Below are 27,301 nucleotides of genomic sequence, written 5' to 3'. Positions count from 1 at the left end.
CTCTCTCTCTCTCTCTCTCTCTCTCTCATGCCAAATCGCGGCTTGAGAACGTTACCAAGATATATTCAACCCCTCCAGCTGATATGTCTCACCTCCCTACATAGCATCCCGTGTGAAGAAGAGAAGAACATTACCATTTATCGCAACCCCCAAAAACTACCCATCTTTGACTCCTCCAGATTGAACAAAAAGTATCATATACGGTGGTATCATACGCCGCAGAACGGTAATAGTATAGCAATGAACCCCCCCATTAAAATCGCCCAAAAAAAAGCCAAAAGAACAAGCAGCTTTAAACACACAAAAGAACAAAATATCAAAAAGTGGTATATTACTTTCATGCAACTAAACCTTGCAAAATCCCTCTCCCTCTTCTGCCCCTCGCTCCCCTCCCCCCCTTTTGAAATTCTGTCCCTCTCAAACATTAAAGACAAACGGGTATCCCACACACAACAACACACCATCAGAAAAAAACAACAAAGCAAATAACAACAACAACAGCAGCAGCAGCAGCAGCAGCAAAAGACTTTGCAAAAGCAGAAAAAACAACAAGGCCTGGGGGTAATAGTCTGCAGAAAAAAAAAGAACAAAAAAACAATAAACATGACTGGGTAATAATGTGTGTGGCTGTGTGTGTCCATGTGTGTGTGTGTGTGTGTGTGTGTGTGTGTGTGTGTGTGTGTGTGTGTGTGTGTGTGTACACCAAAAAATGCCACCTCAAAATCTCGACAAGAAAATTTCGCTTTTTTGCTTTTGTTATCACCCCCACCCCTCTCTGTCCGTTCTCTATAGGGTTTCGTGTTGGCGTTGACAGTGAAAATCATGTCAAGTAATAAAGATACTGGCGATTCATTAACGAGGCCCTCCGCTCTCGAGAAGCAGCCTCTGTATCTTTTCGCCGAGATCTGATTGGAAAACCGCAACTGTATCGCTCCTAACGACGAATCGGAGGCGGTGGTGAGCGAGCACCTGGTCCGCCCATGCCTTCCTGATTACTGGTCAACTCGGCCACTCTGGCCTTGATGCGGGCTACCCGGGACTCGATAGCTGGAACAGACCGTTAGTTGGATTCAATCATGGTTGGTGGGCACAAAAAGAACTTACTCTCTTCACCGCTGGTGTCCCCATCGGTCTCGTCCTTTCTGGCGAACCTGGGAGCAGGTCTTCGCATCTCTGGCGATACTGGCGGCGGTGGAGAGGCAGGAGAAGCCGGGCCACGCTGGGCCGCGCGCTCAGCAGCGTTCTTACGAATCTGAGCCCAGCGATCCATCGCCTCGGGTACGGCGGGCGCCGGCGCTGGAAGCTGACGCTTAGCTGGCGCAGGTGCAGGTGCGGGTGCCTGTTGCTTGGGAGCTTGTGGCAACGCAGGCGATGGCAGAGGGGAGCGGGACGAGTGCCGGGCAATAGGAGGGGGCACGGCATCATCAGTGTCGGTGTCCTCTTCATCCGGAACAAACGCGGGCTGGTCAAGGAGAGGTCCCTGATCAAAGCGGGAGAACTCCTCGCTGGCAGCGGCAGTATCCCGAGTGTTGACGCGGGACACATCCTCATGAACAGACGGCTCATAGGTGGGTTCGGTCTGAGGCTCAGGAGCAGCAGCCACTGGGGCGGGAGCTGGGGCGGCAGCAGGAGCCGCCGCGGGAGGAACCGCCTTGCGAGCAGGAAGGGCCGTAGCCGGCTCAACCTTGGGGGGCAATGGCTGAGGAGTTTCCTGCTTCGGAGGTTGCTCAGGGGTGACGGCCTTGACGGGGGCAGCGGCAGCGGCAGCTGTTGGGGAAGCAAGCATGGTGTTGAGCTGCTCAGGAGCGCTATCAGGCACCTTGGATGACCTCCTAGCACGACCAAACAGTTTCCTGAAGCCGCCGGTAGCAGTGGGACTCTTGGATAATTCCTTCTGCAGCTTATTCTGCTTTTTCTCCGGGCTATCGGGCTCGGGCGAAACCATTTGCTCACGAGTCAACTCCATGCTAGTGACGTTGGCGACCTGATCCTTGGGCTTGGGTGGAGGCGCAGGCGTGCTACGACCTCCACCGTCAGATACCCGTTCGACAGGGTGGACATCTTTGGGTGCTTCCAGCTCCTTCTCTGTGGCCCTGGGCGTCTCTGGGGTTGGCGTTTCTGTCCGAGGAGTAACAGTAGCGGGTGCGGGGATAGTGATCGGGGCAGGTTGAGGTTGCGGTGTTGACTTGGGAGGCGGCTGAGGAGGACGCTCATTGCCATTTGCAGCAGGAGGAGTGATTCCGTTGACGCTAGAAGCTGTGCTACCGCCACGGCCGGCGCTGTTATCTGCCAAATAGGCCTCTCTAATCGCGTCCTTGTCATACTTGTTCGCCCACTTGACAGCCGGAGACGCCTCATTAAGGATGCTCGCCTGCAGTGTGAAGACGCTGTTGGTCTTCTCGTGCATGTAGTCGGCATCGCTCCTCCCCCTCCGCTCCACGGCCTGGGGTTGGGCCTTTTGCCTCTCCTGGGCCTGGAGCTGTTGCGCAGCTGCCTGAATCTTGGCTTGCTGGTCAGGGCCAATGCTGGTCTTGCTGAAGCCCATGGTGGAGCTCGTGTTCAGGTAATTATCGCTCTTTTCCAAAGCATGCTTTCCTGCGGTCGACTTTCTCCTGTTCAGGCCAGAAGTCTTGGAACGGCGGGTCCAACTGAAGAAGCCCTTCTTCTCCGCAATGTAGGCTCCCTCGGCCGGATCAGGGGCAGCGCCCTTGACGATTTCCTCCATGACCAACCAGCGACGATCTCGAATAATAGTCTCAATCACGGCACAGCGCCCAAAAGTAGACTTCCTTTCCGAAGTCTCCTCAGGAGCCAAACTGGTCAGCCAAACCCACCAGAAAGCATCATCAAGATCGAAGCGGGTGATGCTAGCGAGCTCGCCAGGTTCAAGATGGTTTTCGTTCTCGAGTCTCGGTCTGTGGGACTGCGAGCTGCGTTGGCGGAGGTTCGTCTCGATGGGGGGAAGGACCTTGTCAGGCGGCAGCAAGTGGCTCGTGTTGTTCTTCTCGTCAACGAAACCCGAAGACAAAAAGTCGGCCCAGGATGGTGTTGTTGGCCGTCCCAAGTCGTTGCCAGAGGCGGGCGTGTTCCGCATTCCCTGCTGTCGTCGTTGAACTGCCAGCGAGTCGTCCAATTCGTCTTCCTCCTCCAGAGCACTCGCAAACCCAATGTCCTCAAATCGAGACCACGAAGCGTCACGAAGACTGGTCGAGTGTTTCGAACTCGAAACGGCGTGTGACTGGTTCGCGGCCGAGATGGCCCGAAGAACTCTGACGCACTCCTCGGTCAGGGCCTTGATGGGATCCTCGTATTCAGACCACTGCTTCAAAGCTCGGTCGTCGTCGCGGTATTGGAAGTGGTTGGCTCGTCTCAAGAGGGCAAACGGTGTTGGTGAAACAGTATCGACTATCATGGCAACCCTGTAAGTAGATGTTTGCAGGAGATGGGGCCTCTGCGGCGGGTATTCGGTCTCCTGGAGAAGCTTCTGCAACGACATGGGTAGCAGCGAAATGCCGCCAACCACTGGTTCTGGCGCGAGGGATCTGAGGTATGCAAAGAAAAGATGGCTTGTAGCATCGGCAGCCTTGAGCCACGCCTTGTACGCGCCCTCGAACCCATTGGCCCTGTCGGCTTCGGTCTGCTCGAAAGCCCACCATGCAGCCATCCGTGAGAGCTTGCGCCCGCCGAACCCGTTCGTCTTCCCGTGGGCGGCAACTGCCGACAGCAGGTCAAAAAAGTGAAAGACGATTTGCGCCTGCGCCTTTCTGTTCTCAAAGCTGAGCGGAATAAAGGTCTTGAAAGAGTCTCTGGCCAGGTTCGAGTCTTGCTCTCCAAGGCTGAACAACTCATAAGAATCCCATCCTACCACACCGCCCGGAAGTCTGCTCCAGCACCATTTCACAACGCCCGAGATAACCTGTGCCACAAAATTAGTATCGAGTCTCAAACCAGCACCACCCTCAACTCTGTTTCAGTCGTACCATGGGCTCCGTCATGCGCAGCTCCTGCGCCAATGCCTCTCCATACAGTGTTTGGGCGCCATCTCTGTTGCCGAAAAAGTGTCGCACAAAGGTGCGAACAGCACTCGGGTCCGACGTTGGTCGGAAGGGAAGTAGTAAAAAGGGAAGATCGAGAGCTGCAAGCTAGCCGTTAGCGAATTGACGGGGGAGTGGAGGGCGGGCGCAGCAGCAGCAGTGCCGAAATTGATGTCATCGTACCTCGCGCCTTGAGCTCTTCTGTAGAAAATCGAAGCAATTCCTCCACCTCCTCAGGGTCGACCGTCTTACGAGCCCAGGCGTCACCCTCCCATCGTGGTTTCTTTGCTAATTGGTCGTCGAGATCGAGCTGGCCCTTTTTGGATTTCTTCCCGTCCTTGCCCTTGAGGCGGGAGAAAAGACTCGGCATCTTGTTCCAGAAGCGTGTCTTGGATTTTGGAGGGTCAGGAGTGGAAGACCGAAACATTCAATGGTCGAAAACTGGGTTGAGCGGGGGAGAAAAGACGGTGGGTGGGCGGCGGGAGCTGGCGTAAAATATGTTATCTTTTGGAAGAAGAGAAAAAAAAAAGAAATATTTATTTTGGTCAGCGAGCTCACAGCTGAGTGGGTGAGCGAGAGAGCAATTGGCGGCGGTCTAGGGGGGGGGTGTGTGTGGTGGTGGTGGTGTCTCGATTGGGCAGTACGTCCCGCTAAACAGCAAGGCTGAGGTGGCCAGGGTATCTAAGGTATCAGGTATCAAAAGAGAGAGGCAAAATGAGTGCTCGGAGAAGGAGAATTTGACTGAGAATGTTGAAAATGGTGAGAATGAAAAGAGACGATTGTCTCCCACTCTCTGTCTTCAGGCGGGCGGCGAGCTGTTCTTCAGGGGCGCTGGAACTGTGATGGCGGCCGGGTCGAGCAGGCCCCCAGGAAATTGCTTCACTGGGTCGGGAGGGCGCGTGGGTTCTTGATCAAAGTAGCGTTTCGCGGGGACGTGGGCCAAAAGTGACCTTGTGTCTTGGGTGACAGGCTGAATTAGGTTTAGTTGCTGTGTCGAGCTGCAATTGCTAACGATTTGCTGCAAGCCCGTTCAGGAACAGACCAGGACCGAATATTATATTTCTCAGGTGTGAAAGTGAAGCTGTGTTCTGGGCCCCGGGGCGCTTGATTCTTTTAAATGAGCCGCGGCGCTCCCTCTTTTTCTCATCTACTGTGTAGTACCTCCAGGCACAGATGATGAATGAGCCAACTGGTTTTTCCTTCAGGGAGAGAGACGGGCTGTTTTTACGGTTTGAGGCTGGGGTGTCCTCATGGATCTCTAGCCTTGAAGATTGGGTGCCAGGCTGAGTCGCTCCCTCCTGGAGTTGTGCCCGACGCGGCGACGTTCGTGACAAGTGGGGGTTGCTCACAGGGTACCTGCCTGTTGTTGTGCCTCCGTGATCTCATTCCCTTGTTTCATCCTGGCTCCGCTGAAATTCAAGACTGGCCATCCTGACTCTTGACTGGACATCTTTTTGTCTCCAGCATTTTTTTTATTCTTTAATAAGAATATCCCGAATCCCGCACACGTGGGAGTTCATAAGTCGCCAGAGAACTACTCCCAAAGTCAAATATTCCAATACATACACACACACACACACACACACGCCTCCGCGACCACATCCGCTGGCCGCGACCCCTCTGTGGTACCCTTGAGATGAACATGGCTCGCTCGGCACTTGATGTAGGTACAAGACATCCACTGCTCGGCTCACTTACACCGACCTGCAGCACCCCGGACTACCTTACCAGAAAACCTCCACCTCCACCGGGGAGATGTTCGCCGTTGTCTGTACTCCATCCTCTGGCCGATGCGGAATATCACTGGAAAGCGTTGGGGGTGGGGCTGCCCTCTCTGTCCAACCGCTCGTCATGGACTGATGATACTGCTCCTCCGCACGATCCGGGGAGTGACAACACACATCAGCTTCATTGGCTGACGATGAGCTAACCTTGGCCGAGAAACAAGCTGGAAGCTCCCAATCTGCATCTGTGTTGGCAGCGCTGGTCTCTCGGTGCCCGGCCATAGGACGGTTCCAGCCAGCAAAAAGTGCTCCATCTGCACGCTTCGCTGTCAACCCGACGCCATTCCCTCCATGAACAAGAGTGCGATCACCGCCATGTCTCCGGCATTCGGGCAACCAACCAGACCTAAACGCATTGCACTGAGACACGGCTACTGACTGTCTGCTCCCCAGCTATCGACTCGGGCATGTTGAGCTCCGGGTTGTGGTTGGAGGGGGAGCGGCATGTCGGAGCATGCCCGCATGAATGCTGCCACCCTGGACTGGACCTGCATGCGCTCGCCTGCAAGCTGTCAGTCAAGAAGCAGCAGAGCCCTCGCTTTGGCCCTTGACAATAAAAATCATGATCGGACGAGCATGCACGGCATCATGCTCGTGATACCTACAGCCAGCTTTACTACATGGAGCTCAAAGCCCGCTAGACACTAGCCCTCGCTACCGTGAAGTTCTCAATCAACAACACCCCAGCCATCCGTCGACTCGGTAACTCTCGCGCCGTCGCAGATATCCGTTCGCAATTCGATGCAAGCTTCCAGTCTATGCTGCGATCCCGTAGCTTGCCGAGCTATCTCCCCCCACTCTCCCCAAGAGCCGGCATGACCCGGACAACATCGGCCATGTCGCAGCTTGATCTCCAGACCCTTGATCGCCGCCTCCCAGCCAGTCACGGTTCTCCTTCAGGCGGGCCGCCTTCCTGTCTAGGAACTCGGCTTCTTCCGGTGTAAGCTTCTTTAGACCCTGATGTGTTCTTGTTATCATCACAAGGTAAACACTGGGACTACATGTTGTCCGTTACCCCCATTTTCTCGCCGTGGTACGGGAATTGCGGCTCTCAGACTTGGGGGATCTGCTCTCGTGTTGTTCCAGCGCCATCCCCGTACTCATCAGCATAGGATACCCCGGGCAGGCCTCGACATCTGCCGGCACGCTAACCCTCAGGTGCGGATGGCACAGACTCGACGACAAATGCAGGAACAGATACAGTGATGTCATTATTAAAGATGCAGAGGGGTCATTACTCGTGCACCATCCCGTCGGTTGTGCCTCCGTTCACTCGTTTGCTGAAACGATCAAGTCTGCGTTCTTGGAGTGAAAGTTCCCGGACAGTATCACCAAGGGAACGTTTCGGCCGACTGGTAAAGCTGATCTGTGGTTTTGAGCTGACCATCTGATACCGTGACTCGGAAGCGATGCCGGACGGTTGTTAAAGAAGACTCGAACCTCATCGGCATCGGGAATTCGTTATCGGGACTCGGGCCGGGCCGATCCAGAGAAGTGTGTCCACTTTCTTCGAGGGTTTCCATTCGAGAAATTCGGTTGCCAACCTCCTGAGACCGGCGGCGGCTCAATTTCCGTTGGTATCACCGGCTGGGTCACACAAGTTGCGAAGAAGCAAGTTACAGCTTTGACGGAAGAAACACCAAACACCGCCACCGAATTCTCGGATGGCTTTTTTTCGAGCATGCAGAGAGGCTGCGTGGTATTTTCTGCGATCGGTTCAGGGGGGCGAGTGAGTATTTACACAGCAGGGCGCACCAGAACACAGAGTACAGAAGCTGGAACACGCCACTTTTGACTGTCCCGGAAGCTGTCACTTGAAGCCCCTGAGTTGTACAGCACTTGTGTGGTGGGCAGTATGTCACTGTATGGAATGTCTCACTGGGCGAAATATATCTGGTGAAATCTCCGCCACGGGCGTCGCTATATGCGGCCACACCAGAGCTAGAAAATGGGAAGATTGGCTGGTGGCGTGGCACTTGGCTTTCCCAGCCTTTTTGGGAGAAATCATTGGCCTTGACTTGACTTTAGAAATAAAAACCGCAAAATGAAACCGCAAATCAAAATATCAATGTTAGAAAAAAAAAAAAACCAAGAATTATTGATCAAGTCATCTCAAACGCTCCTCGATAGATATATATCTAAACAACCAACAGAGTAACAAAACATACAAAAGCAAACACCATATGCTCGAATTCCCAGCCGAGCAACTTCCCGCCAAAACATAAGGTCAGAGGAAGTCAAATTTCCTTCTTCTTTTTCATAAATCCATACAAGTCCATCCATACGATGCTAACCCATCCCTGTTTCCTTTGCCAAATTTCATCCTTATGCCATATATCATTCTTTGTGTTCCATCATAATAATCCTGCAAAAACTGATCGCAAAAAAAGCAAAAAGTTGGACACCTCGCGACCCGGGTAAACATCATCAACCTTGATACACCCCGTCAAAAAGCACCCTCTCCAACACCTAAACACTGCTCACAAAGCACACCGGCCTGACCCTGTCTGTCAAAAACACCCCCCGCAAAACAAAGGCGTTCAAAAACTAAAAACAGTCCACAACCCCTTCCCTTTACAACCCCTTCTCCCTCATCAAAGCATCCCACTCCTCCTCCTCCCCCGGATCCACATTCTCCCCATCATCATCCCCCTCCACCTTCTCCTCCTTCTTCTTCCCCTTCTCCTCCTTTGGCGAACAACTCCCCCCCTTCGGACTCCTACTCAACCCCCTAGCAATCTCATTCAAATCCACCCTCCGTCCCATAACCGCCCCCCTCACCACCTCCTCCACCCGTTTCGCAACCTCCCCCTTCTCCACCCTCGGCCTCGGACTCGGCTCGTCACTCTCCAAGACACTCTCCCCTTCATTCAGCGCCCAGTCCACCCTCCCCTTCAACCCATACCTCTCCCCAAGCCACTCATTCGCCTTCCTAAAGTGCCCACACTGAAAAAACCCCCTCGACGCGCTCAGCGGAGAAGGGTGCACACTCTTCAGCACCAGATGCCTCTTCTGATCAACCTTTAGCACCCTCTTCCCAGCCGGCGTGCCCCACGCCAAAAAAACCACTCCCGTTGTTCGCTTGGCGGCGACGAGATCAATGCACTTTTGCGTAAACTTTTCCCAGCCGCGGTTGGAATGCGAGTTTGCCTCGTGAGCGCGGACGGTAAGGCACGTGTTGAGCATGAGAACCCCACGTTTGGCCCAGGGAGTCAACAGCCCGGCCTTGTTGGGGGGCGGGTTGAACGAGGGGTAGTCTTTCCCGAGGCAGGTATATATGTTTTTCAACGAAGGGGGCGCAGGAGTAGGGGGGAGGACACTGAACGCCAGACCGTGGGCTTGGTTGTGGTTGTGGTAGGGGTCTTGACCGAGAATTACAATCCGTGTGGTTGTGAAGGGGGTGTGTCGGGACCTGTGATCATTGCAACGTTAGCAAGGGATGGATGGGGATGAAGGAAAGAGGGGGGAAACAATACCAAGAGTAAATATCCTCCTTTGGGGGAAAAATCTTTTTTCCAGCAGCATACTCCCTCTCCAAAAACCTCTTTAGATCCAAAAACTCCTTTGTGACGATTTCATCCTTCAGGTGCACCAGCCAGCTCTCGTCAAGGGTGTCAATCTCGAGCTGCAGCAGCCTTTTCTGCTCTGGCGTCAGGGTGGCCACCCATTTGTCCTTGTCAAACCTCGCGGCGGCTGGGTCGGTGGGCGCGGTGAAGGATGAGTTGGGGGTGGTGGGAAGGCCGGAGCTGTTGGTAGCTGACGGTTTCGCCGCCGGGGAGCTCCCGAAGAAAGACATGATGCTTCCTTGCTTGACCTTTTTCGCGTCGGCTCCACCTGTTTGGGCGCCGGCTTTGCGTTTGAGGGTCGACATTGTGAGAAGAGAAGAGGCGAAAAAGGAAGGGATTGATCGAGGTGGGTTTGTGGTGAGGACAAGAAGGCGGTGACGGTGAGGTTGTGGAGTCGTTGCTGGGATATGTCGGCGGAGACGGAGTAATAGTAGTCGGTGAAGAAGGGAAGAAGAAAACAAAGAAGTTGTAAAGGTGAAAAGGTGTTGAGGGAGAGTCCTTGATAACGAAGCTATTGTCACTGGTAATACCCCCACCCCTCCCCTCAAAAGGGCTACAGAAAGTAATATTGTATAAAGTCGTGAGATTTTTCGATTCCTCAACGCAAAGTCGAGATCAAAAGGTCAAAGTGAAAAAGGAAAAAAAAAAAGTCAAAGTCGAAGAGTGAGAGAGGGAGAAAAAGGGCCGTCGTTGACAAGACAACGAAGGCACAGACAAGCTCAAAGTCGGTGTAAGCTGTGTGGAGAAATCTGAAGAAAAAAAGAGGAAGGAAGTTGCGATTGGATTGTTTATTTTTCACGCCAAACACCAAGCAAGCACTGCTGGATATAAGACAAGGTCAAGGAGGAGGTCGCAAAGAGGAGGTCCAAGCTGTTGTTGTCCCAGGCGCAGTCGATTGATTAATCACCCTTTCAACAAAAAAAGGGTCAAACAGCCGCGCTCGCTCCCAGGAAGGAAATCCTGCTGCTGCCTGCCAGCCCTTGCCAACAAGGAATACTATACAAATCAGGACAAGTTCAAAAATGCAGATGGCTGGCTGAACAATGGGGTATCCTCTTTTGATCATCCCTATTTAAGTTAAGTGCTTCCTCTTTTTTTTTTATCCCTCGCATTGTGATACGCGAAAAGACGCGGTCTTTTGGCGTCAAAAACTTAAATCAATTAACACGTCACGTGGGTGCCAGGGATCGGGTCCGGGTCCGGGGCAGTTTCCAGATCTTGAAATTCTTGAAATCTTGAACTTCCAGCCCGGTTTTTATGCTTGTATCTTATCCAATTGAACCCTCTCTCCCACTACATCAACTCGTCATAACCTCCCCATATCAAGACAATCCCATTATCATTCCACCTTCGTCACGTCACGTCACGTCACGTCTCCCCCTCTCGGCTCCCTCCTGCGTGCCTGCAGCAAAAAAATGCACCCGTTGTCTCGTCACACGACAGGGCTGAATTCTCATTGGCAGCTCCCCCTCAGCCAACCGCCCAATCGTGCACCCCTGCAACCTACAAAACCACTTTAAACGCGGTTGCGAACTTGACGCGCTGAAAGCGTGACGGTGCAATTCGATCGCGTCTCCTCCTTCCAAGGCGTCTGTTTCGCAAGCATGTAACCTACACCTCTCCACCCTCGCACAAAGTGCCAATTGAATGCCTGCCCGCGCGTTGCTCATCATCGTCATCAAGTCAGGTCATGAGATCTAGGGTCAAATCTCTCTTAAATCCCAGGGTAAGCACCGGTAGCAGAAGAGGTAACAGCAGCCGAACACCACTGAGCCGCACTGTTGAAAAAACCACCATGCCATCCATAAAATATGCTACCCAGACACCAATATATATATATCACTTCAAAATCACAAACCCATACATATATGCCCCCTCTTTCTGCTTCACCTCCTGTGTTCAATTTATACAAAAGCTCTCCTCTTCCCCCCCCCAAAGAAAATATACATTACCCCCCCTACCAGTTCAACCACCCAAACCACCCCAAAACCATCCACGTCACCCTCCAAATCGTAGTCCACATCTCCCTCACCACCACCGCCGCAACCGTATCCTTTCCCTTGTTATAACCCATCCCCCTCCCCTTCGGCCTCCACTTCTCCTCCTCCTCCCTCTCATCGCTCCTGATCTCTATCCTCGGCTGCCCCCTCCACTTCCCCTTGCTCTTCTCCCTGCTATGTCCATGTCCACCAACACTCGAACCACTCCTATCCCTCCCCTTCCCCCCACCACTTCTCGAAGACCCCAACCCACTAGAAGGGAACCCATACTCATCATAATCCTCCACCTTTGCCTTGAACACAGGCAGCAGTGCACTCCCCCTATACTGCACCCCCTGCACCTCCGGCTCCAGCGCAAAAGGCGTGAGCTTCAAAACCGGCACCAAGAACGCCCTCACCACCAAAATGATAACCGAAATGATTGCAAACCCCACGTAGCGAATATACGTGCTCAACTGACTAGGCAAAATGCACAAGTGCGTCTGCAGCGTCTGCTTCTGATCCGGATTAAGCGGCTTCCCCCCGCTGTCCAGTGGGTTCCACAGACTAACCAGGACAAACCCCGGCTTGTTCACCCCCATCGCCATGCTGATACTCTTCACCGTGATCTCCTTAACCCTCCGCTGCTCCTCAGAGTGCACCAGCTCGCAATAATCATGATCATCCCCCGAAAAGGCGTGAACCACATTGCCAACCTTCTTCAACAAACTAATCGATTGCTGCTCGTCAAGCACGTTCTGATACTGATACCCCCTCGAAACAGAAATGGCGTTCCCATGATCAGGCACCACCGGCCCCGTCTGTCCCTTTGGTGGTTTCGCAGGGGGGTGTCTCTCCCTCAGCGGGCCGCAGGGCGTCCCAGGCGGTCGATAAAGCGGGACATGGCTCAGCAGAATCGTCGGCAGCTCCGGCGTCTTTTCAGTACCAAGACTGGGTTTGTCTTTGAAATTCGCCTTATCCACCTCCTCAATCCTGTGCTTAAACTGCACCTCCGGCACCTCCCCTCTCATCATCCTCAGCTCCTTCTCCACCGCTATCGGCTTCAGCCATTGCAGCCTATCCAGAAAGATCTTGGTAGGCATGTAAATCGGCTTGAGGTCATGTTTCGCCGCCTCGGGCGACGCTTCCGCACTCATCGACACCGAGTCGACCGAAACAAACGTGTGATTCCCCACAACATCCACCCTGTTCCCTTCCCCAAAGTACGTCTCGAATCGGTTCCTCACGGGGACCTTGATCTCCGCCCCAAACCCCAAGTCGTGATTTCCTGGTAAGCTCGTGACAAACTTCCTGCGCTTGTGTTCCTTGCCGGATTCCATCCCGGACTTGATCCACGGCTTGATGAATATCTCCCCAAACCGGCCATACTCCTTCAGCCAGTAAAACTCCCCATAGTGTTTGTTCCAGCTCTTTAGGTATTTCTGTTCCGATTTCGGGTGTGGTCCCCACGAGGGGTCTCTAAAGTCGCCGTGGGCCGTCTTCCATTCTCTACCGCCGTCAAAGAGGTCACCGAGGAAGAAGACGCTGTCGGGGTCGAGCTGCTCCTGGAGCTGACCATACCCACGCTTCATGTAGTTGTCCGTCAACTTAATCGTCAGAGCTTGTATTGGCCATGGTCGGCCAGGGTAGGAATGAGGATCGATGAGCTGGGGGTCGGCAACGAGGGCTACGCGGTGGGGTTGGGCGCCGGCGGGCTGTTGTCATGGTTAGCACACATGCCACCCTGCCTGCCAGAAGTAGCAAAAGGGAAAAACATACCCAGTTCTCCCAATTCTCCCACGCGCAGTTTTCCACCATGGAATGGAAAGTCCATCTCTCCCCCCAAAGCAACACCACAACCCAGAACCCAACCAGCAAATGCGGAACGCTGAGTATCCGATTATACGTCAAATTCCTCTTTATTTGGTGCACCGCATTATAAATCGCCGTAACCACCATCCGCCGGCCACGTTCGCGCCAGAACTTGACCAGAGCCCGGAGGGCCTTTTTCACAAAGGCCACAAAGTCCTCGACGAGGGAGGTGTTGTTGCCATTATTGCTGGAACCGTCCCCACTGAAGAAATTGGACGAGTAGCCGTAGGCGTGCTGATTCCAGCTGTTGGTGGATTGCTGCTTTGGCTTGTAGCTGCCGCCGCCATAGTTATACGGCCGGGCCATGACAATAATGCGAGGTGGTAGCAGCCATGCCCCTGCTGCTGCAACCGTTAAGTGTTCTTTCGTTCGGCAGGGGATAGAGGTGATTCTCGGTCCGGTGACGCTCGGGATCCAGGATCTAGGGTTTCGTGGGAAAGGTTCGTCGATCCGGAAGATGGGAAACGGTGGTTTCTGCCGGGCTCCCCAAGGTAAGGTTCAGGTCGGGTGCGTTAACGCGGGGAAAGGGTATCCGTAAATTAGACAAGTGCAAGGCCGTTTTATCCGTGTCTTCCGTCGAGTGTGTGTGTATTCTGGAAACGGGATGAACTCAATTCCCAAAATCAATCGAAAATAGCTCCGTTTAGTATAACCGCCCGTTTCTCTTCTCCTTTTCAGCAAAAAGAAAAAATAATAAGAAAAAAACAAAGAAAGAAATGGCAGGATGGAAAAGGCAAACTCAAAGCTGCTGACGACGGCAGACGTTCGTTTAACCCCCTGTCGACGGAACGGCTCCAGTTGCGGAGACGTGGGAGATGGAAGATTAGTGGATCGGAACAAAAGGCCCCCTGTCCCCGATGTTAGCCTCAGCTGAAGCGTGGCCAGACCCAGCATCTTGGGCTTCTCGGTTGACCCCCTTTTTCTCCACCAACCACCACCACCATTGCATTATGCTGGTCTGTAAAGTGTATAAACTCTCAACAGCGTCACACAGCAGCGTTTTGTTTTTGCAGTGTGACAGCCAGCATGGATTTTCGTCTCCGTTTTCCGGAGGCAACTCACCAATCTTTCCGAGTGCGCAATGATAGGTGCACATCCGCCCATCATCATCATGAGCGTCGTTGAAATGGAGCCCAGGGGTTCGTTGATTGAGCAGAGAGGCGGAGTCACAAAACAGAAACGTCACTCTGAAACAAGATTCCCACTGCTGTGGTAAATAAACGACACGAATTTCTCAGGTCTACGGAGCACTTTGCGGTCCTTTGATTATCCAACAGACTTACTGGCTCATCATCTCAATGATCGCAAAAATTGCCATATCAAACACAGGTAGCAACAAAACATAAGGGTATGCTTAAAGTCGAGGTCTAGGCAGCACTCTAGTTTAAGCATATCCATCACCAACCAGCTACGACCCCACAAGCCTGTTCAGATGGACACGAGATGAACGGAGCTCACACATGACAGTCCCGAAATATATTACCCATCACACCTTGCCTCACATCCTCTTCAACTCCAATTCGACAAGCAGACGTCCTCCTCGGAGACTATCCGTGGGGGTATATTAAACTTCATGATCACAGATAGCCCCACACCCTAAATAGCACACCTGGTCCTCTCCAGAAGTCTGGTAAGCCTATATAGCCTCTCTACTCACTACGACATCGTGACCAGCGCCACACAACCTATCCGGTGCCATTCCGGATCTTGGCCATGATATAACCCGTTGTCATTGGAAACACTTCCAGTCAAGAAACTCCTTGAAGAGTTACTGCTACACAACACACTACAAGCAAGCCAAGACCGGTATACAAGCACACCATCACCACCTTCGCTACCGTCCTCCGGGTTACTTATCATGATATGCTCCTCACTACACGGAGCATCAAGACAAAGCACATGTCATGTGTGGGTGGGAGCAAATGTACTGAATGTAACACAACAACGTTGGTGGGTAAGCTTCAGGATAGTATCCAACCCAGACCAGCCCTTAGGCATCTTCCTTCCGTCTTTTTCTTCCCTCGCTGCAGACAACCCTCCCCACGCCCCTGCCCCCCTCTGCTACAAGAGGGCGGGCGGTGCCATATACAATGACGAAGCCTACTTAGTCGAACAACCAGAATAGCGAAAAAGGGACCCCCATCGTTACCTGCGTTCCCGAATTTCCCCACCCTCCGTTTCCCCAAAAAAAAACCTTCATCAGTCGGGGAGGGAGGTCCTGCAGCGATAACTACCTATCCAGTGATGTGACCCATATCCATCCATCCCTGTTCCCATTACATGGCAAAAACCAAACAGAGACCCCTAGTAGGTAGTCTTCCCAGGGGTTGTCGGTGCCATGCCCTTTGAAAAAGTGAAGAAAAAGAAAGTAAAAAAACAAAATCTCTCGAAATAATGCAATGCCGAAAAGAAGGTATCGAAAAAGAAGAAACCGAGAAAAAGAAAAGAGTCCACTTCTCGAGGAGGACGTCTAAAACACCCAAGTAAACGACTCCTTGACCTCAAACCCAACAGAGTACCTAATCACCATGTCAGTTCCATGTCAAACACAAAACAGTAAAAATGAAAGGGGGGGGAGAGAGATCAAAACATACTTGACATCCTCCGCGCTCGCCGCCACAAGCACCTCAAACCTCCCCTCCTCAGCAATCCACCTCCCCAAACTCGTGTCGAAATACCCAACCGCATACTTATTCAGCCCTATCCTCAAATGCTTCGTCTCCCCAGCCTCCAACTCCACCTTTTCAAACGCCGCCAGCTCCTTCTCCGGCCTTGGCAACCTGCTCTTCTCATCCCTCACATAGATCTGCACCGTCTCCAACCCGGCAACGTCACCGATGTTGCTAACCGCGACAGTAAGCTCGATGGTGTTGTCGGGGGTGAGGACCTTGGAGCTGAGGGAGGGACGCCCGTATTCAAAGGTGGTGTAAGACAGCCCATGACCAAAGGGGAACAAAGGAGCAATCTTTGTCCGGTCGTAGTGCCGGTAGCCAATGTAGAGACCCTCGCCGTAAACGACCTCGAGGTTCTCGCCCGGCCAGTTGTGGTAGGCGGGCGTGTCTTGGAGGCGTTTGGGAAAAGTGCACTGATGATTTCGTTAGCAACATACTCGCTCGCATATATATGGTGATGAATAGGGGGTAGAAACCTACAGGCAACTTCCCACTAGGATTCTTCAACCCAAACAGCGCATCAGCCAGCGCATTCCCCGCCTCCTGCCCCTGATACCAAGCCTGGATAATGGCAGGCACCCTATCAGCCCAAGGCATCGTCACCGGTGACCCGGACTGGTTCACCACAACCGTGTTCGGGTTCGCCTTGACAATAGCCTCCACAAGACGATCCTGGCTCCCATCAGAAGGCAGGTCCATAGTCTGACGATCATACCCCTCAGACTCCCACTCGGCATCCAGACCGACGATAACAACAGCGACATCGGCAGCCTTGGCAGCATCGACCGCTTCCTGGAGGTAGTCAACCTGGTCTTCCTCCTTGAAGCCGATACGGCAACCACCGTACTTGTGCGTCATGTTGAACTGCTTCTGCTTGGCAATAGGCCGGAGCTCGTTGGTCATCTCGACGCGAAGCTCCACCGGTCTGCCGGCCTCCATCTGGACCTCGACGAGATAGTCGACAGACCCATCAAACATGGCCTCCCCTTCCTCTGTCCAGTCCCAAAGATCAAGCGCAAGTCGACCATTGACAAAGAGCTTGCCTGGGCCGACAGACATGAACGAGATGGTGTGCTTGCCAGTAGTAGTCGGCGTGAGATGGGTCGTGGCGATAGCCGACCATTCCGGGCCAACCTGAGCCAGAGGCGCCGAATCCCAAAGGAACAAGTCAGTGTTGCTCCGCCTCTGGGTGACAACAGGCTGGCCTTGGAACTGATCTCCCTTGTACCACTCGATTGTCACACCCTGCTTCCCAGTCCTATCGCTGCAGTAAGGAGATGCCACAGGGAGCCACTTGTGAATGTGACATCCCTGAGCATAAGTGACAGGCTGTTGAGCAACCCTTCGGATGCTATCAAGGGGAAGGGTGTTGTAGTAAGGGTTAAGACTGGCGCTTCCACCACCACCGGCGATGGCCCTGTTGGCGTTAGGACCAATGACAGCAACCTTGGCCGTCTTGGGGTTGATAGGCAGAATAGACCTCTCGTTCTTGAGAAGTGCAAGGCCCTGAACGCCCGCCTCGCGGATAAGCTCTCTTGTCTCGTGCCGATCATCCTCGCGTTCCTCTGCTTCAGCAGTCATATCGCTGCCCTTGACGCGCTCGACAAGGGTAAGCACATTCTCGGCTGCTCGGTCAACATCAGCCTCGGTGAGCTTGCCATCCTTGATAGCCTCGAGCACCTTTTCAAAGCGCCATTTGGTCGAGTAGGGGAACTCGATATCACACCCATGCTTGACAGATTCCGCCGTAGAGTTGGTGCCGCCCCAGTCCGAGATGACGGCTCTGCAGGAGGGGTCGGTCAGTTGATCGTGCTCGCTTATCGCTTGGCTCCGATAATCAAAGTTGCCACTCACCCGTCAAATTGCCATTCTCCACGGAGAATATCTTTGAGGAGATGCTCGTTCATATCGGCATGAACACCGTTCACCAGATTGTATGAGGACATGACAGCCCATGGCTTGGCCTCGCGGACCGCGATCTCGAAGGGACGGAGGTAGATCTCGCGAAGAGGCCTCTCGGCAATCTTGGAGTCGATTGTCAACCGGTGGGTTTCCTGCTCGTTGCCAACAAAGTCTAGATCTGGTCAGTTTCAGTCTCCAAGATTGCTGAATATGTAGGTACTGACGCTTGATGGTAGCAGCCACTCCATTCTCCTGAAGACCTTGGATGTACTGAGCAGCAAGCTTGCCAGTCAAAAGGGGGTCTTCAGAGAAAGATTCAAAGTTCCTTCCACCAAGTGGGTGTCTGTGCATGCACACAGTAGGTGCAAGCAGTATGTTGGCCTGACGAGCCTTCGCCTCCTCAGCAAGGTGCTGACCGACCTGACGGAGGATGTCCTTGTTCCACGTTGCTGCCAGCGAGATGCCGCAGGGGAAGAGGGCTGCCTGCCAACAGTGTTAGCGCAACAGCGAGGGAGACAACCAACCCCAGGGGCGTTAGCCTACCTTTGTTCCACCCACGAAAATGCCACCACGAGCACCATTGGGCCCGTCACTGGTCTTCACTGCAGGAATGTTCTTCTCCGGAATCGACTTGGTTCTCCAAAAGTCTGCGGCGGTTAGCAAGGAGACCTGTTCGACGTCAGCATAAAGTCCTCTCGCTGGAAACCTGGTAGACCCCACCTTCTCCTCAAGGGTCAAGGTCGAAAGTTTCTTCCTCGCCAGCTCCCGCTTCTCCTTGACGGGAGCTAAGGTAGCGTGGTGCCGAAACGGGCTGTCAGGCGGTGAGAACTCAGTGTCCGGGGTCACATTGCTATCGACACTGCCGATGGGAGAGGCATTGGGGTCTTCAATGCCTGGGCTGGTGGCCGGGCTGATTTCAAGGCTCCCCACGGGCGTGATGGTCGTCATCTTGGCTCTCTTCTTCTTCACTCTTCTGGAACCAAATGGGGAAAGGGACGGAAGCCACGCCAGCCTGAGAAAGGGGGTGGAACAAAGATGAGAGAGAGGTTCGAGATTGGGGATCGAGGCTTGAACTTATCAAAGATCAAGCTCGTATCATGCGTCGAAGAAAGTAGAGTCACAGCACGGCTGTCTATCTCGTTTATTCCCACTTGGGACAAACTGCAAAAGAGGGAGCACCGAATCGTATATAAGTCGGGCAACACCCTCAAGGGGATCAAGATGGCCGAATCTCTTTCCCGAACATTACCCGTGAGATATCGAAAACGGCTCAATGGGGGACCTCATGGGCCGTTATAACAAGGAAGAGGTTAGGTCCGTGGAGTACAAACGGAGTAGGGACCAGACTTGGGGGGATGGTATCCCTGTGGGAGGGGGGGACACTCGGTTGATGAACCTTTGAGGAGACATCACAGCCAAAAGATACCGCTTGTATATGTCACGTCCTCGAGCAATGGCGGGCGTGTGAGAGCAAGGCACCCAGGTTCAACCAGGGATGTCCGAACGGCGCCGCAGCGTGGGGAGTGTGAGTGGAAACGGGAGTGAGAGATCAGGGCGGTCGCGTCACTTGATGGGACCTGTCCGTGATCTTTTTGATTGTTGCCCTCGGGTGAGAATAGCCATGTCGGTAGGAACGGACCGTATGAGCGGTAGCATTGTTTGCTATCCAGCTTAAAGGACAGGACGACCCGCAACGATTATTGCATAAGACGCTTGTTCTGACAGGCAGGCAGGCAGGCAGGGGGGATTTGGCCGAGTGGGGAGTGTAAACAACTGTGGGGCCTGGGGCATCTTGAATCCCTGAACGATGCCAAGCAGCAGGAAACTGCGCGACTGTCCTTGGGATCGAGTTGACGACTTTTGTTGATATTGCCGCGATACACCGCAGTTAATTCACCAGGAGACGCCGTTTTGAGGTCTAGACACAGCTGTTCTGCCACACCCTCCTGTTTTCATCGTGGTCAGCACGTGGCCAGCCCGTGTCATATGAAAATTATGATAGAGAAAGTAAAGATTTTGAGGCAAGGATGGAATTCCGTGCAACCTCGAGCTCACCAACCACACCCATGCCGCCGGGCGATGGGTTTCTAGGCTCCGCAGATCAGCCAGGCGGGAGGCAGGTAACGTGGCGACCATGACGGCTTTTGCAACGGCGTCTCCAGACTTAATTGCTTGATCCCTGTCCATGCGGCGGTAGGTCCGTCCTGGTGTTGTGGTACTCCAAAAAAAAAATTCAGTTGTTGAATCAATAGCGAATGCCGCATTCTTACAACTCAATCATGAAAAACAAATATGGTGTCGGTGAAGAGCCAGCCAACGCAAATATGATGAAAGCCCAACGATGACAAGCCGATAATAACAAGCGCCTGGCCGAAAGAAGTGGGGAGTCTTGGCTTCCCCATTAGTCAAAACTTCGAGAATAGTGTTGAAACAACAAACACAGAGGTCCAGTTTTGACGATGATGGTTGCCGGCCACCAACCCCACGAGCTCTCCTCCTCTAATCTATGGCCTCTCGTATCTTTTTCAGACTGGTATGCTGGCATCCACAATCGAGTGCTGATCAATGGGGCATAATGATGGTGAAGCCGGCAACAACGAGCCACTTACCGGCTGTGGGTTTGAGACTCGTTAGGGAGACAGAACACGACGAAACAGGGTAACGGGACGGAGCATGCAATCGGAAACAATCAACGGCGGTTTTGCGGAAACTGGGCGTTTTGCGGGGAAGGCAATTCCTGCTGGTTGAGGTCCTGGGTGGCCCGGTGCGGATGCGGTGAGGATTTCGCTTGGAACGGGACTCCGGGCCGGTATCCTCGCAGAAAGGCGGGCTGCAAGGCGGCAGATTGGTTGCTTGCGGAGCGCACGGCTCCTCTTGAGGAGGATGTGCGTGTGGTCCGCGGCAGCAGGTCACTGCCGCCCATTTTTATATAAATGGTGGTGATATCGAATATGAAGGCCATCGACAGAATCCAGTATAAAGGGACAAAATGGCAATTTGCACCTGATGCCCGCACCTTAGCGGCATGCATGCTTGTTAATGAAGGTACCGTCTGATCTCGATGGCCGACCAAGCGGTGGCCGTTGGCGGGTTGAAGTGCAGATGCCGTCTGAAGAGGGATGTATGTGTATCTAATCTTCCAGGATGTTGCGAATCCGGGAATCTCATCAACTGCATGGTCAGATGTCTCTGCCTGCCCATCGGAACGGCGAATCTGGTTTCCATGAACCAGAGATTGATACTTTACGAACAACAGCTGCTCGGTGCTAAGGTAGGAGGATTTCGGGCTTCATTTCAAATCTGTTAGCTTTCTCTTCCTCTCAGACGGTGCCAGCCACCCGCATAAACGCATCCAAAGCTGTGAATATTCCAATGGCGAGGTTCAAGATGGGGAACCAGTGCCGGTCTTGGTCGGCGAAATACAACCACCTGCTGGGTCTGTTGCAGGAGCTAACGGCATCAAACCCGGTGGTCGGAGATTCAAGGTGTGATCCTTGGCAAGGCGCGCAGTTGTTGGTGGTTTGGTGTTCCTGGTGTGGAGGCTGTTTGTTTTCTCCGAGAGGTGACGACACGCTGCGAACCATAAGCGCAGACCACAGACGCAGTTCCAAGCACGACAGTCAAAGCTGAACAACAAATCGGAGAAAATTGCTGCCCAGCTATGTACAGTAGAACATCGTGAAGCCTTCGAGAAACAGTGGAATCCAGGTCCCTAGTAAAAGCTTTGATCACTACTAAAACTCCTCTGGGGGAAGCACAGACCACGATAAGATCTCGAAGCAGGGGCCGCTGCCTAGTCCCGCTGTTCCGGATGTGGCTGCTTCGTTCCCGATTATATCTCACTCACGTGTTTCGAGACTGCCATCAACGACGTCGAAGTGTGGAGTGTGGACATGTCTGCGCCAATTTCCAATTATTATTCTCCAGCATGCCGAGTTCCCAAGCCTCAGATCATCAATCCTGAAGCCTTCCTGTCTTCCTGATCGGCCCGGTTTGGGGTTCCCGGCTCTCCGTCCAGCTTTACAGAGTCCGTTGCATTTTTCAACCATCCAACAATGGCCAACTGTTGGTTTCCGATACGGATAGTCCTCTTCTTCTGATTCTTTCTGGCAATGAAATGCCAATCCCATCTGAAATCTTAGGACACATTCATGCAATAGCAGCCGTGCTATGTCCTCGTCGTCTCCAACAAGTCTTGTCCATTGGCTCGCCACCCCCCTTCGCCTACGCTGCGATACCGTTGGGCGGCTTTTGGACTGGTGGCTCCCATCTGCATGTTTTACCTGCTTGCTACCTTGTCGACAATCGGTCCTGTTGCATTCCGGCCTGTCTCTGCATGCGATTGTTCCGAATGGTGCCCTCCCCCAGCTTGACGGGTGCTCCTGGCGCACTGTCTGGATAATACTACCCCCCAGGAGAGCCTCATTTGGTAAAGGCCAATATTACTGGGTCACATGGACTTGGATATCTACCAAATGGAGGGAGGACCCCCGTCCAGAGGCATAGGAAACACCACAGGCGAGGCTGGCGCATATAGACGGCGGAATATAACCTTCCACCATCGCCGATTGATCAACTGGTGATCTTCTCCGTTTGGTGTTACGCCCCAGACTACCTGTCACACAGTTTTGCGGCACCATCTCCCGTCACAACCGGGAAGTGGGGAGCCTCGAGAGCTCGAGCTTCCTATCTTGACTTCGCGTTCAAGTTGACTTGACTTCGTGTTGACTGAGCCCCTGGCCGTCGACAGTTTCATGCTAACCGCCCTTCACTTCGAGTAACCTCGAGGCTGAAGTGTCCCGTCCGGTAGCGAGGTGATCCTTCGAACAGCAGTCGACCCTGTTTATGCCAGGGGGCTTCTCGGAATGTTTATCCGTAAGAATTAGGGCTTCTAGCTTGTTTGTCCACGATGGCAGCATCTACTAACTGAGCCCTATGCAGATAGCTGCAGTGCTACCTCGTGCATACCTTAGTTCCAAGTCGCTACGACTAGGAGTTATCCTGTCATCGAAGCTAGTCACAGCATGTTTGACCGGCGGTTGTGTGCACTTTTAGGGAGCTCGGTAAGAGAGGCAAGTGAACTGCTATGGTCTATTGAAACTGACAACTAACGAGATGGTCTAGTCGATCTTCTCAGACCTCCCTAATATGTCCTTCTTCAGGCTCAAATCAAATCCAAAGATAGCTCGGAGAGCTGGGCCGAAGAATCTCTATCCCACAAAACTCAATGGATTCATCCTTCAAAGCTGGTCGTCTGCTCCGGTCATGATGTTGACATTCTGATAAGATCTACGCCATTTAGGCTCTTTACAATCGCCACCACCATACCGTAGCAATACCCACTTCTCGTCTATAGTACCTGGAAGTGCCGTTTCTCAAGCCCGGGTAGGGGTCTGATCGGAAGCGAGATCCACTGTCGACTACTATACACTCTATGCTGTCGAAGCATGCCGGTGGGCCGACCTCGAAGCGACAATCCTCTCAGATGAGGAGATCTAGCCAGCACGCATGAGTGGTTGTTGCTGTACGATACGCCACCAACGAACGTATTGCCAACTGGACAACTCGCCAAGGGCTTCACAACAAACCTTGACAGATCTCGGACGAAAGCTCGAGTTCATTGTTCATAGGTTGCAGCAAGGGAAATGAACGATCTACTGGATCATAGCGTCGACTACCTTCAAACCTCGTACCCCTCGACGACTCCTGTCAACACGAGACTCGCCAGCAAGCGAGGGCGACGGCCTGCTGTGGAGGCCACTCCATCTTAACCGCCCGATGTACGGGACAACTTGAGGAAAGTGAGGAATGGCACCATGCGCCGCCGAACCGGCACCACGGTCGATTTGACGCCTTGAATCTCATATATCAGCTGCGGGCACTCTATTTGCGTGGTCTGACGCGTGGGTATGGTGCCGCTACCTCTTATCGCATCACCGGGTGCTCCGAGCCTTGAGTCTATTGCGCGGCAGTTGTAGCTGTCACAAATCTTGGAGCCACAAGGGCTAGCAGGGTGCTGTCTTGGTCTGTGTTCAGACTGAACCCTGGTGTCCTGAGAACAGGCAAATACCCAAATTGCAAGACGACCTGGGGAGCAAGGCGATCTGCTCAAGCGTTTGACTGGGTTTCTCGGTGAAAACGTCACATCTGATCTTTTCGCTCTCAGTTGTGGCGTTGAGCAAGCTGAGAGGACGACAGTTCGGTTAGCCACGTAAAGGTGATATCGGCTCCTGGCGGGGACCGGTCGCTCTCACCATGATCGGGTCTGACGCTCACCACTTTGCATACTTTAAACGATGTCACAAGATCGTTCCAACTGCTCGCTCAGAACAATACAAGGGGACACGGAAGCCTTTTGGTGGTACTTGCATTGATCCTGCCTGCCCTCTTGGAATGCTTGTCTTCCCCGACATGAAGAGCTCGGCTCTTTCTGTGGACCATTCAATCGGATTTTATCTGCAGAATCTGACATCGCAGGTAGGTATGTCTGGGGAGCTTGAGTGATGATATGTATTGGCACTCCTGTGTCAGTTCGGGAGAAATCATCATGATTTTAGCACATGAGCTGCTCGCTTGACATTCAGCACATGCATATAACACCATCAGAATTGTTCAACTAAGTGCACAAGCATAGAGAATGATGTTTTGAGCTGGGAAGGAACGACACTGCTGTTCTAGTAAAATATCTCTTCATGGTCAGACAGTATTAGCTATTATTCTATTCGATCAAAAGCAAAATATCTTCACCACTCCTAACCCTCACCACCAACCCAATGCGGAATCCAAAACATCGTTGCAAGTCAGCACAGGCCAAGCATGGACCAAGCTCCCAAACTCCAGACCCACCTGTCCCCAGAATTGACCAATCACACCCTACCAAACATTTTCCTTTCCTGCTCAACCCCATCGTCAAATGAACCTCACTGCTCGTGAGCTCGAAACCTCGCCGGTGTTGTCGCCGACTTTTTTCCGCCCACCCAACCTTTCTCACCCTCAAACGTCGCCTATCGAGGGGTTTTCAACCCATTCCCTAAGGCGACAATTTTTTCTCTCAACATGCCCAGGCAGCAAATCCTCCGGGCCGGCGTCCTCGGGCGTCGTGCCCCGCCGTCGACGACAACAACCTCCGCCGCTACCCGCAGCTTCACCACCTCGGGCCCCCAACTCGCCGAAGAAGACAACAACAACAAGCCCACCCGTTCAATCTCCGCCGCAACAAGACTAACCAAGATCTCGACCGGCGCCGCCGTCAAACGCCCCCTCGACATCCGCACCCTCCGCGCCAACAACACCGGCCCCAGCGCCAGCCCTTTTGGGAAAGCCCCCTCTGCTAGTGGTGCGCCAACCGGGGCAAAAATTCTCAGTATCAAATCCCTTCGTCTAGCTGCCCGGTACACTCCCGGTGGTGGAGCCGGGACTGTAGGACCGAGACCAAGCACTGGGTTTCGCTCCAACCAACGACAACAACAACAACAACAACCTGGATTCCGTCGTGCTGGTCCCGGTGCGGGGGGGAGACAGTCAGGCAGTCGATCTGCCCGTCTAGGCGGGAAGTTTACCCGTGGTGCTGGTGGTAAGGGGGGAAACAAGCAAGCAAAGAAAGAAAAGCCCAAGGAGGCCAACGAAGGAAAGATGGTTCTTTCCGAGGCGGAAAAGGCGGTTGTGGATCGGTACGAAAAAGGAGAAGTCGTGCCGTTTGTTCCTAAGCTGAGGAGGAAGGATCTGAGTGGTTACGGGGGTGGGCTTGCTACCTCTGCGCAGTGGGGGAAGGTGCAGAGTGTGATTCAGACTATGAGGCTTATGGGCGGGGGCCAGGCGTTCAACAGGGATAGTGGGGTTACGATGGATATCACTGCGGTTAGGAAGAGGGCGTTCAAGGAGGGGAAGCCGATTTTTTTCAACAGTCAGGGGGAGAGGGATTGGTTGGAAAAGGGGGAGAGGTTTTTTCCTAGACGGGCCCCGCTGAAGGCGAGGGAGGCGGTGTTGGATTTGGCTGTGTTGGGCAAGTACAAGGAGGTGGGGTATAAGGAGTTGGGGGATGTGAAGGGGTTGATTGAGAACTACACGGCGAGGACGTGGAGTTATAGGGGGGAGGACCAGAGGAGGTTTTTGGACAAGGTGATGAATTTGTTGCCTGCTGAGGCGGCTAAGGGAAAGGGGGGTGCCCAGAAGAGGGCTTAAACAACAAAAGACAGTGAGGCTGTCGATGTAACATTAGGTATATTACTGTGATATGAATTTAGACTGAAAGAAATCTTTTGTGTAACTCGTCCTTTTTTTTTTGTGATGGTACATGAAACGCACACTGGTATACTTGAGATCCAACGCCTCGTATGGGCACCAACTATCTAACAAAACATCTACAACCTTTTTAAGACCCTGGTCGTCTATTTGGCCTTGGACTGGATAGCGGCCACGACCTCCTTCTCTTTATTCGCAACAACCTTCATCCTCTCATCTTGAAGCTTTTTCAACGCCTCCTTGATCTTGAACAAGTCATCCTTCAGCAACGACTTGTTCTTTTTGACATGGGTCTCGTGCTTGTGCGTTTCGTCTCTGAGCTTATTCCTCCACTCGGTGCAGAGATCCTTTGCCCTCTTGACCAGGTCGTCGACCTTTTCCGGCTCGACCGTCATGGTCAGCTCGAGGGGGTTCTCCTCATTTCTCTGGGGTTGCTGGTTGAAGTCTGGCGACTTGAGGACGGCCGAGATGATGGGCTTGACGGAGGCTTCCTCAAAGGCGAGGATGGACCACCGGCGGCCGCCTAGGGGGGCGACGGTGGCGAGCTCCTGGAGGCGGTACGTGACGGTGGACTTCTTGTCGAAGGAGACGGGAATGGCGCCGATGGACTCGACGTTGAAGCGGCCGGTGGGGGAGCGGAGGAGGGCGAGCTGGGAGGTGTAGTGGGATTCGGTCTTTTGGAAGAGGGCGATGAGGGGGTCGAGGTTGAAGGGGTCTTCGGCGGCTGCTGAGGGTTGGGCTTCTTGTTGCTGCTGCTGGGCTGGGGCACCGCCCTTTTCTTTTTTGTTGGATTTCTTGCCGCCTTTTTTGCCTCGGGGGTCGTCTTCTTCGGGTTCTTCTTCTTTGCGGTTACGTTTTGAGAGGGAGGGGGAGTGAGAGAAGGACCGGACGGGGAGGGTTTGTTGTGGGAGTTGTTGGGGGAGCCATGGTCTTTGAGCTTGAGGGAGGAGGATGCAGGGAGTGGTTCTTGGGGTTTCTGTTAGTGGAAAGTAAAGTCAATGGAGTCTTGGGAGGGACGTACCTGAGCACAGCAGCCGTCACGTTGCTGCGGACGAGGGAATTGGCCACTCTGAGTGAGTTCATTTTGTTTGGTATGGTCTGTGACACTTTCAGTTGCTCCACCTGTAGCTCTCAAGGTACCGTCTGATCTCAAGCTGGCGGGGAGTTGAGCTTTGGGTGCAATCACATTCACTGATAAGATAAGAGCTTGCCAAGATGCGGGCCGCTCCCGCTTGGTCCTGTCATAAACTT

General features: G+C 53.2%; 7 protein-coding genes across 7 annotated transcripts; 1 reads left to right on the top strand and 6 right to left on the bottom strand.

The window, feature by feature from the left end:
* Window positions 1-934: 934 nt before the first annotated feature.
* Window positions 935-6,028, bottom strand: QC762_108870 (uncharacterized protein; the record flags this gene model as incomplete). Its single annotated transcript, XM_062885306.1, has 4 exons — window positions 4,218-6,028; window positions 3,981-4,135; window positions 1,105-3,916; window positions 935-1,047 (listed from the first exon to the last, which is right to left on the bottom strand). Exons 1-4 carry the CDS (start codon window positions 4,459-4,461, stop codon window positions 935-937), a joined length of 3,324 nt encoding a protein of 1,107 aa, XP_062748261.1. The 5' UTR covers window positions 4,462-6,028.
* Window positions 6,029-7,835: 1,807 nt separating this feature from the next.
* UNG1 (uracil DNA glycosylase) lies at window positions 7,836-10,576 on the bottom strand. Its single transcript, XM_062885305.1, has 2 exons — window positions 9,295-10,576; window positions 7,836-9,230 (listed from the first exon to the last, which is right to left on the bottom strand). Exons 1-2 carry the CDS (start codon window positions 9,687-9,689, stop codon window positions 8,393-8,395), a joined length of 1,233 nt encoding a protein of 410 aa, XP_062748260.1. The 5' UTR covers window positions 9,690-10,576; the 3' UTR covers window positions 7,836-8,392.
* Window positions 10,577-11,330: 754 nt separating this feature from the next.
* QC762_108850 (uncharacterized protein) lies at window positions 11,331-14,048 on the bottom strand. Its single transcript, XM_062885304.1, has 2 exons — window positions 13,143-14,048; window positions 11,331-13,078 (listed from the first exon to the last, which is right to left on the bottom strand). Exons 1-2 carry the CDS (start codon window positions 13,539-13,541, stop codon window positions 11,342-11,344), a joined length of 2,136 nt encoding a protein of 711 aa, XP_062748259.1. The 5' UTR covers window positions 13,542-14,048; the 3' UTR covers window positions 11,331-11,341.
* A 1,113-nt stretch (window positions 14,049-15,161) lies between these two features.
* QC762_108840 (uncharacterized protein) lies at window positions 15,162-18,757 on the bottom strand (the record flags this gene model as incomplete). The annotated part of the gene is made up of 8 exons (XM_062885303.1): window positions 15,162-15,250; window positions 15,430-15,754; window positions 15,830-16,320; window positions 16,388-17,690; window positions 17,762-17,987; window positions 18,034-18,292; window positions 18,353-18,478; window positions 18,530-18,757. 7 exons carry the CDS (start codon window positions 18,755-18,757, stop codon window positions 15,706-15,708), a joined length of 2,682 nt encoding a protein of 893 aa, XP_062748258.1. The 3' UTR covers window positions 15,162-15,250; window positions 15,430-15,705.
* Window positions 18,758-21,129: 2,372 nt separating this feature from the next.
* On the bottom strand, window positions 21,130-21,704 carry QC762_0007240 (uncharacterized protein; the record flags this gene model as incomplete). Its single annotated transcript, XM_062882845.1, has 2 exons — window positions 21,130-21,339; window positions 21,657-21,704. The coding sequence occupies 2 exons, from the start codon at window positions 21,702-21,704 to the stop codon at window positions 21,130-21,132; spliced, it is 258 nt and encodes an 85-aa protein (XP_062748257.1).
* Window positions 21,705-24,865: 3,161 nt separating this feature from the next.
* On the top strand, window positions 24,866-25,990 carry QC762_108830 (uncharacterized protein; the record flags this gene model as incomplete). The annotated part of the gene is made up of 1 exon (XM_062885302.1): window positions 24,866-25,990. One exon carries the CDS (start codon window positions 24,866-24,868, stop codon window positions 25,988-25,990), a length of 1,125 nt encoding a protein of 374 aa, XP_062748256.1.
* Window positions 25,991-26,005: 15 nt separating this feature from the next.
* Window positions 26,006-27,192, bottom strand: RRF1 (ribosome-recycling factor). Its single transcript, XM_062885301.1, has 2 exons — window positions 27,072-27,192; window positions 26,006-27,016 (listed from the first exon to the last, which is right to left on the bottom strand). Exons 1-2 carry the CDS (start codon window positions 27,131-27,133, stop codon window positions 26,197-26,199), a joined length of 882 nt encoding a protein of 293 aa, XP_062748255.1. The 5' UTR covers window positions 27,134-27,192; the 3' UTR covers window positions 26,006-26,196.
* Window positions 27,193-27,301: the final 109 nt, after the last annotated feature.

Source organism: Podospora pseudocomata, assembly GCF_035222375.1.
Source record: "Podospora pseudocomata strain CBS 415.72m chromosome 1 map unlocalized CBS415.72m_1, whole genome shotgun sequence".
In the NCBI taxonomy this organism is placed as follows: domain Eukaryota; kingdom Fungi; phylum Ascomycota; class Sordariomycetes; order Sordariales; family Podosporaceae; genus Podospora; species Podospora pseudocomata.
The sequence above is the reverse complement of the archived record's forward strand: the minus strand, read 5'-3'. Positions and strand labels throughout refer to the sequence as shown.

Excerpts from the sequence above, each read along its gene's own strand:
- RRF1 (XM_062885301.1), bottom strand. The coding sequence starts at position 27,133 with ATGAACTCACTCAGAGTGGCCAATTCCCTCGTCCGCAGCAACGTGACG. Across the intron at positions 27,017-27,071 it reads GTGACGGCTGCTGTGCTCAG|AACCACTCCCTGCATCCTCC; the intron begins GTACGTCCCTCC and ends AGAAACCCCAAG.
- QC762_108850 (XM_062885304.1), bottom strand. The coding sequence starts at position 13,541 with ATGGCCCGGCCGTATAACTATGGCGGCGGCAGCTACAAGCCAAAGCAG. Across the intron at positions 13,079-13,142 it reads GGGAGAATTGGGAGAACTGG|CCCGCCGGCGCCCAACCCCA; the intron begins GTATGTTTTTCC and ends CCATGACAACAG.
- UNG1 (XM_062885305.1), bottom strand. The coding sequence starts at position 9,689 with ATGTCGACCCTCAAACGCAAAGCCGGCGCCCAAACAGGTGGAGCCGAC. Across the intron at positions 9,231-9,294 it reads AAGGAGGATATTTACTCTTG|GTCCCGACACACCCCCTTCA; the intron begins GTATTGTTTCCC and ends CAATGATCACAG.